Raw genomic sequence first — 8662 nt, 5'->3', positions numbered from 1 at the left:
CGTGATGACAAAAGCAAAAATATTTCCTTCCTTCTTTTTCGCATGCAAAAACTTAACAAATATCAGCAACACCGTCAACGCGATGCAGATTTGTCTGCTAAACGCAGATTTTTGGAGTCCTTGTGTAGATATTTATTGATTTGCAGATATTTGCAGTTTTTCCACGGTTTCTGCAGATTTTTGTCAGAGTCTCCTTATATTTGCGCAGATTTTCTAAAAATGTGTTCAGACTTTCACAGACTTTTGCCTGCGGGAGCGAAATTTTTTCGGATTACGGATAGATTTTTTTCAGATTTCGAGCACATTTTTCCGAGCAGTTGCAAACATTTTTCAAAAACATCTGGCATCTCTGCTGCGTATAGAGAAATGTCTCTGGCCGTGTCGTCTGTTCGGTTGAAATAACTACCTGTCCGCGCTGCATCCTTCCAACCCTTTTTGAGCAACGTAATCTACATTGAGCTGAGAGTAAAACGCCGTCTTTTCTACCTTCTCAGCTTTACTCCGAATATGTGTGTTTCGAGAAGCCACGGGCTGCAAAACGCTTGTGTATAGTGAGAGCAGCCTTTTAGTTCGGACGGTCGGTACACAGGAAAAGTTTGATTGCCGTTTGTGCTGGTTATATCTGTAAAATGTTGTCTTCAAATTGCATCCTACTAAGGCGAATATAATGTCCGAATCGTACCCACTTCATGAGTGCGTTTTCAAGGGTGACACCAGAAGATTGTCCAGACTTCTCCGATCGCACGAGCCTTCGGAAAAAGATAAACATGGTGAGTTTTCTTTAGCAGTATGTCTGCGAGAGGTAAGCTGCTTCGGGAAACTTTTCTATCCCAGGCGTACAACCCACTGTGATGTCACTATATTTGTATGCCCGTTTACTCATTCGTGGCATTTCATGGTTCTTTTCAAGTCGCTATATAATAAACATTGAGTCGAAAAATAAAACTTCATGCATCGATAATTTGTGTACCCGTAGTCTGTGTGGCGAAATAATTGTATAATTTCACAATGTTTTGTGCCCCGCGGAACTCCTCATCCACACCCACCATTTATATAAATATCCATTCACGCTAAGGAGTTGTAGTTTTATTGATAAACAAACCATAACACAATCTTTCGAGCAAAGTTTCCCATTGCATACCGTTGCAAATATTTTCTTTTTAATCAGGTTGCATTAAATCGACAGTAGGTGAATGATAATTTGAAAATTTTCTTTTCAATTTTAGGCAACACACCACTGCATCTTGCGGTTATGCTAGGCAGAAAAGGTAAACATATTAGAAAAAAAGTGTGTTTATTCGTCCCACCCCAGTTCACCTTCATCTCATTAATTTTTGATGGGTATCAAACTAATGTGTCGTTGCAATCTAGTCGAGTGTATTGCAAAAAATGCGTTTCTGATAAAGCTGGTGAATTACGGGCATTTTTTAAGTGATTCATTACCGTGTGCTTATCATTGGAACGTTCGCGATTAGAACACCCACTGTAATTGGATTATGTGCCTGATAAATGGAACGTGAAGATAAGTAAGAATGTCTAGTTTGAGTAGTGTGTTTTACAAACTGTCCAATTTAGAAATTTCAATCCCTATCTGGATCTAGTGAAGTGATACGGATTTCATAAGCAACAAGACAAAATAAGACGTTTAAAATTATTTTACTCTATTGTCGGCATCGGCGTCTACCGATTTATTTTTATGGATTGTAAAAACATAATATCTTTAAATTCTATTAGAGTAAATTATAACTTATTTTTGTATTTTAACGATGTTCCTGAATCTGGTACATTATACCGTGAACGAAATTCAATTTTTCTGAACCTCTAAAAACAGTATTAAGAATAAGTTTTATAGTATTTTAAAATAAATCCAAGTTGCACTCACTGTACATCGAGCCGCCTCATTTTAAGCAAGCTGGTATTTTTTTTTTTGGGTGGCAGAAAGTCCTTTCAATTCTTTTGAGCCATCGTTTGCCTCCACACAGGTGAATACTGAGATTTCTATATTTAGATTCGATTTTCCTCTTGATCTCCCACTGCTTCTGTCTGTTCGAACGAAGAACGGGCAGCTTACGGTTCGAAAATGTATCCTGTCGTACCGCCCGAACACATGTTGCAAAGTAGCTTCAACAAGTGGGATTAATTATTTATACCCACGGACGATGAATTTCAGCTTTTTTGATTATCGATTAGCTGTGTTAAATAAGCGTTGTTTGTTTTTGGGGTTCCCAAGCTAAAAAATAAGTTACACATTATTTATGTTCAAGTTTATTCATAAAATTGCTATTGAATTGAAAATTGAAGTCGAACGCCGCGACCAAATATTGAGCAACTGCGGGACGCCGAGGCTGCACAGGAATACGCGCAGCAGCTGGAGGCTGTGCTACCTACGGAAGAGCAGCTTGGCGCAGCTACCCTTGAAGATGGCTGGAACAGCATCCGATCCGCCATAGGTAAAACTGCAGTAGCGCTACTAGGTACAAGGGCCCCGAATCATAGAAATGACTGGTTTGACGGCGAATGCAAACGGTTAGTCGAGGAGAAGAATGCAGCACGGGCGAGAATGCTGCAACACCGTACGAGAGCGAACGTGGAACGATACCTACAGGCACGGAACAGCCAAAACTCAGTCCTCCGAAGGAAGAAGCGCAAGCTCGAGGACCGAGATCGCGTAGCGATGGAAGAGCTGTACCAAGCTACACTCGGAAGTTCTACGAGAAGCTGAACAGCTTCCGCAAAGGCTCTGTGCCACAAGCCGATATGTGCAGGAGCTTGGACGGCAACCTCCTAACAGACGAGTGTGAGGTGATCGAAAGGTGGAGGCAGCTCTTCGACGAGCATCTAAACGGCGATGCAGTAGAGCGCGAGGACGGTATGGCAATTGATCTTGGTGCACGAGCAGAAGACATCAGAATTCCAGCCTCCGATCTTCTGAAGGTGGAGGAGGAGATTGGTCGGCTGAAAAACAATAAAGCTGCTAGAGTGGACCAACTTCCCAGCGAGCTATTGAAATACGGTGGAGAAACACTGGCTAGAGCCGTGCACTGGGTCATTGTCAAGGTTTGGGAGGAAGAACGAGTACCGGAGGAGTGAATGGAGGGTATTGTGTGTCCCATCTACAAAAAGGGCGACAAACTGGAGTGCTGCAATTACCGGCATCACTCTGTTGAACGCCGCCTATAAGGTACTCTCCCAAATACTTTGCCGTCGACTATCACCATTTGCGAAGCAGTTCGTGGGGCACTACCAGGCGGGATTTATGGGTGCCCGTGCCACCACGGATCAGATATTCGCGGTTCGGCAGGTTATACAGAAATGCCGCGAATATAACGTGCCCACACATAATTTGTTCATCGATTTCAAATCGGCGTACGACACAATCGATCGGGACAAGCTATGGCAAATTATGCACGACTACGGATTTCCGGACAAACTGACGCGGTTGGTCAAAGCGACGATGGATCGAGTGATGTGTGTAGTTCGAGTTTCGGGGGCACTATCGAGCCCCTTCGAAACCCGAAGAGGTCTAAGGCAAGGTGATGGTCTCTCGTGCCTACTGTTTAACATTGCCCTGGAAGGTGTCATTAGAAGAGTGGGGATTAACACGGGTGGCACGATATTCCAAAAGTCGGTTCAACTGTTTGGTTTCGCCGACGATATTGACATTGTGGCTCGGACCTTTGTGAAGATGGCGGATACGTACATCGGACTAAAGGCTGAAGCCAAACGGATTGGACTGGTCATCAATGCATCGAAGACGAAGTACATGAAAGGAAGGGGTTCACGAGAGGACAGTGCTAGCCTCCCACCTCGAGTTCAAATTGGTGGTGATGAAATCGAGGAGGTTGATGAGTTCATGTATCTGGGCTCACTGGTAACTGCCGACAAGGATACCAGCAGAGAAATTCAACGGCGCATTATGGCAGGAAATCGTGCATACTTTGGTCGCCGGAGGACGCTCCGATCGAGTAGAATTCGTCGCCGCACCAAGTTAACCATCTACAAGACGCTGATCAGACCGGTAGTCCTCTACGGGCATGAGACATGGACTATGCTTGTGGAGGACCAACGCGCCCTTGCGGTCTTCGAGCCGAAGGTGTTGCGTACCATCTTCGGTGGACTGCAGATGGAAAACGGAGTGTGGAGAAGGCGAATGAACCATGAACTGCAGGAGCTGCTTGGGGAGCCATCTATCGTTCACACCGCTAAGATAGGCAGGTTGCGGTGGGCTGGGCATGTTGTAAGGATGTCAGACGACAGCCCGGTAAAGATGGTTCTTGAAACCAATCCGTCTGGGACGAGACGGAGAGGTGCACAGCGGGCAAGGTGGATCGATCAGGTGGAAGACGATCTGCGGACCCTACGAGCTGGCGAATTGCAGCCATGGACCGAGTGGAATGGAGACGACTCTTACGTACAGCAAAGGCCACACCACGGCTTGGGACTGTTTGGTAATGTATGCTATTGAATCACCAACAATTGATTTTTGATCAGCCGCTGGCACTCGAGTGAAAAAAGGTTAGTTCTATAATCATCAAAAAGCTGTTTTAAGAATTTACCTACAATTCTACGACAAAAACAATATAAAAATCTAAAATCAGGGGTTGAGGGTCAGTAAATATCAAAGCAGTAACTTTTCCTTTGTAAATAATATACAAAAAATTAAATTTTGTATCCTATTTTTTTCAGAATGTACCTATCTTTTACTTGCCCATGGTGCGCCAGTTAAAGTAAAAAATCAACAAGGATGGTCACCCTTGGCCGAAGCCATCTCCTATGGAGACCGTCAAATAAGTAAGTATAGGTTCTATGCCATTAGATCGTTCCTAAACAAACTACCCTTATATTCCAGTATGTTCCTTACTGAAAAAGCTAAAACAGCAAGCCCGCGAACAGATGGAGCAACGGAGGCCCAATCTGGTCAGAGCATTGAAGCAGATGGGTGATTTTTACATGGAGCTTAAGTGGGACTTTCACTCATGGGTGCCACTGATCTCGCGCATCCTCCCGTCTGATGTGTGCAAGATTCACAAATCTGGCTGTTCTATCCGACTCGATACCACGCTAGTAGATTTTTCCGATATGCGCTGGGAGCGGGGAGACATTTCGTTCATCTTCCGTGGCGAAAATCCTCCTAAGGACTCGCTAACGGCTCTTGACAACGAGTGCCGCTGCTATCAGCACGTTCGGCACGAGGAAACCGAACTAGAGATTGAAGACGAAGTGGATATTCTGATGTCGAGTGACATACTCGCAGCACAGATGTCAACCAAAAGTATTAGTTTTACGAAAGCACAATCTGGCTGGATATTTCGGGAGGACAAGAAGGAAACAGTAGCCGGGCAGTATGACAGTGATCTCTACACCATCAATGGACTGACGCTGGAACAGCGGAAACGACGAGAACATTTATCGAGGGATGATCTACAAAAGAACAAAGCATTGATGGAATCGCTAACAAAAGGTGGCCAAGCCCAGCCCGGTATTGACCAGAACGGGGAAATTATTCGAAGAGCCTCACTGCAACCCCCGCCCAGCAACGGTTGCAACTGGGAGGACTACATTGCAGCTAAACCGGGACAGTACCCCAACTTGGGACGTGAACTAGTGTATAAGGAATCGAGTAAAAATTTCAGAGCAACAGTTGCTATGGTAGGTACCTAAATAGAACGTTTACAATGTATGAATCGATTAGTTACGAAACTTTTAATATTCTTGTAAAGTAAATATCGATTTAATGTTGCTCAAAACATTTTGCCCGAGAGCAAAGCTATTAAATTGCAAATATTCTGTAGTATTATTATTTTACATATAATTTCGATTTTTTTATTATCTGTCTTTCACAAGACAGAAAAGTAGCATATTTTACACTAACACTTCTTTGTAAGTAAAAACAAATTGTGGTTGATTGCACAAAATTTTCTAGACAATAATTCTTGTCATTCGCATTTCAGAGCAAAGATTTTCCTCTCAGTGTGGACATGCTGCTGAACGTACTGGAAGTGATCGCCCCCTTCAAGCACTTCAGTAAACTGCGGGAGTTCGTAACGTTAAAACTGCCCAGTGGATTTCCGGTGAAGATTGACATCCCAATTCTGCCAACAGTATCGGCAAAGATTACTTTTCAGAAGTTCGAATTCCGCAACGACATCTCGCCGGATCTGTTCGTCATCCCGGATTCCTACAAGGAGGATAGTATGAGGTGAGTTGTTTTTTTTATACAAACTCATGATAGTTTTTTTTCGGTTGAAAGATTTTGTTTTCCTCTGTGTCCATGAACGTTATTTTGATAAAACTACCTTTTCAAATCTACAGCATTTTTGCAAAAAAAAAAAATCACAGTGATAACTTTTTATCGTGCCAGCAATTGAGTGATCTGTAATGTAACAATTATGAATCTTTGGCTTTTCTCCCCGTTTTCAATAGCATAAATTATTCATAGCTTCAACAATTAGGTTACAGTTGGGTGTCTATTTTTTTTTGTACACAAAATTTTGTTGAGCCCTACCTACGCTAACAAGCATCTGTTCCGGAAAACAGCTCTTACAGCCATTTTGATTAGTTCTAAAATATCCCGGTGTTTTTCAAGTTCATTCTAACTTTAACAATTTTGGTTACTAATACTATCAGATTTCTTATCTATTTTATAGATTTCCTGATTTATGACCTTTCGATTTCCAATACGTAAGCAGTGGAAATTCAACGGTAGAGTCCTCAACCTTGGCTGTTGTAATTTTTCTGGTTGGATTTGAAAACCAAGTATTTTGGAATACAACATCCATCGTGTCCGTCACAACCATTATCGTAGTCAGCGCTTCGATCCATAACATATCCATTTTCATACATTCTATCATAACTAAACAACAGATATCAACAATAGTCCTAGCGACGCAGTGAAGAATTTTACACCGACCCAACACTTTTACACAACCTAATTGGAAATTTTCCAGCCTAAGTCTATTTGTTTTTATACACACTCTCTTTGAGCACGGGCTCTACACAACTCGTACCCATCCCACTGAGCTCATGACTGAACCACGATACCAAACTCTTCAAAACAACATCTAACATAAGGAAGATAAACCTCTAGACATGGAAAAGTCAAACAGCTAATAGAGCATGGGGAATTCGCCCAATATTTCCTCGTTGAGTTTATTTAGTCAGTTATCTGATGAAACAGGTAAAAACGTATTTCATTCCATTCAAGTTTATAATCTAAGAATCTGCTATTTCCTGTGCGCTAAAACAAACCTCACTTCGGTAGAAAACAATTGAACTTGATGTAGAAATGACATATTGAACGCTAACTGACGAATTTAAGCATTCTGACAAATCGGTAACATTTTGTCTCACACAAATCCTTTTCTATAAAAACTATGGCAATCATAAAATCGCTTACTAGAAACACCTTTACTCAAAATTCGCAAAACTGTACTATCAATCTTAATGTTACTGTTGCCATTTTAAATTTATTAAATTGCATCCGCTTGTTTCTAGATTGTTTTGATTGAAAAATTACTTAAACCGTAACATGTTCTTCTCAGACATTGCTGAATTGTAGCGCTTTCTATGAAATCGAATCAGAGCCGTAACCAAAAAGCCATCCGCCCTTAGTCATTGCATGCAAACAAATAGCTTTTTCTGATGAGAATCCGATCAACAACTTGCTGTTTCCGGTGTAATCACAGGTTCGGATCATATTCGAAAAAAAATGCAACGTGTTTGATGAACCAGGCAATGAATATTGTACTGAAAAAATAAATAAACGAAACTGATCGTTTCACTATATTATATGCAGGCATGTGATTCGAGACTCTCGCCTCAAGCGGCAGCCAACTGCCAAGTGTGAAGTTACTCTAGTTGACATATATGTATACAGTTAGGAATACCTTAGTCGCAGAAATAGTCAATCGGAGCAGTCGATCGGGCCTAGGCTCAGCTTGAAACTGCAATAAAATAGCCGTTATGTTCATGTTCCCTGATATGCGAAAAAACGAACATTGAATTCCGATGCTCCTATCTCCCTATGTTTGTTCGAAACGCTAGTAAATAGTATTTAAACAATTGTCTACAGTTTTACAAATTGTGAAATAAAAGGACGTGTTTCAAACTAAACCGATAGCTGTCATTTATTCATCTTACTTTTTTCACTTAGTTTTTTTTGAATTGGGTTCTAACAATTGCTACGGAGAATGTGCTTTCAAATATGTAAGATGCAGATTTACTTTTTATGTACAATGAAATGGAACCGAATAGAATAAGTGAATCTATTGTTAACATATATTCCTAATAATCTATAACATAACTCTTTCACCTGAAGTTGGTCGAACGGTCAGTTTGTTTTTTTTTTCGGACGTAAAATTTGGACCACTGCGACCATTATTTTGATCTTTTGTGGTAAAATGCTCAGATACTTACACCGTTAGATTTCTGCAGAATTGCAAGGAATATCTAATTTCGTGGTTAATTTCGAGTGCTCAAATGTCGGCTGTTATGGTGAAATTTTTTATCATGCAAAACATTCGACTTTACATAGATTTTTCAGGCTACTCGACTCGACTATGTAATGCTAGAATTAGTCAGCCAAGTAGAGTGACTCTAAATTCGTTGAATGTATTAGAGTTGGTGTCCAAGCATGATTATGGATTTTTCTCGAATGAGTTGG

The 8662-nt window shown here is 41.4% G+C and overlaps 1 protein-coding gene across 2 annotated transcripts; it reads left to right on the top strand.

The window, feature by feature from the left end:
• The first annotated feature begins 373 nt into the window (after positions 1-373).
• On the top strand, positions 374-8112 carry LOC129726544 (ankyrin repeat domain-containing protein 13C). Of its 2 annotated transcripts, none has more exons than XM_055683385.1 (6): positions 374-770; positions 1227-1268; positions 4687-4791; positions 4850-5649; positions 5952-6199; positions 6628-8112. In XM_055683385.1, the coding sequence occupies exons 1-6, from the start codon at positions 668-670 to the stop codon at positions 6683-6685; spliced, it is 1356 nt and encodes a 451-aa protein (XP_055539360.1). In that variant the 5' UTR covers positions 374-667; the 3' UTR covers positions 6686-8112. The 2 variants fall into 2 exon arrangements, with proteins under 2 accessions (XP_055539360.1, XP_055539361.1); XM_055683386.1 differs by having other exon boundaries at positions 375-770; positions 6648-8112.
• The last annotated feature ends 550 nt before the right edge of the window (positions 8113-8662 follow it).

Source organism: Wyeomyia smithii, chromosome 3 (genome assembly GCF_029784165.1).
Source record: "Wyeomyia smithii strain HCP4-BCI-WySm-NY-G18 chromosome 3, ASM2978416v1, whole genome shotgun sequence".
NCBI classification, from domain to species: domain Eukaryota; kingdom Metazoa; phylum Arthropoda; class Insecta; order Diptera; family Culicidae; genus Wyeomyia; species Wyeomyia smithii.
Note: the sequence above shows the minus strand (reverse complement) of the source record. Positions and strands in the feature narration are given on the sequence as shown.

Coding starts and splice junctions, on each gene's coding strand:
- LOC129726544 (XM_055683385.1), top strand. CDS start 668: ATGTCCGAATCGTACCCACTTCATGAGTGCGTTTTCAAGGGTGACACC. Junction 1,269..4,686: donor GGTTATGCTAGGCAGAAAAG/GTAAACATATTA, acceptor TATTTTTTTCAG/AATGTACCTATCTTTTACTT. Junction 5,650..5,951: donor TCAGAGCAACAGTTGCTATG/GTAGGTACCTAA, acceptor TTCGCATTTCAG/AGCAAAGATTTTCCTCTCAG.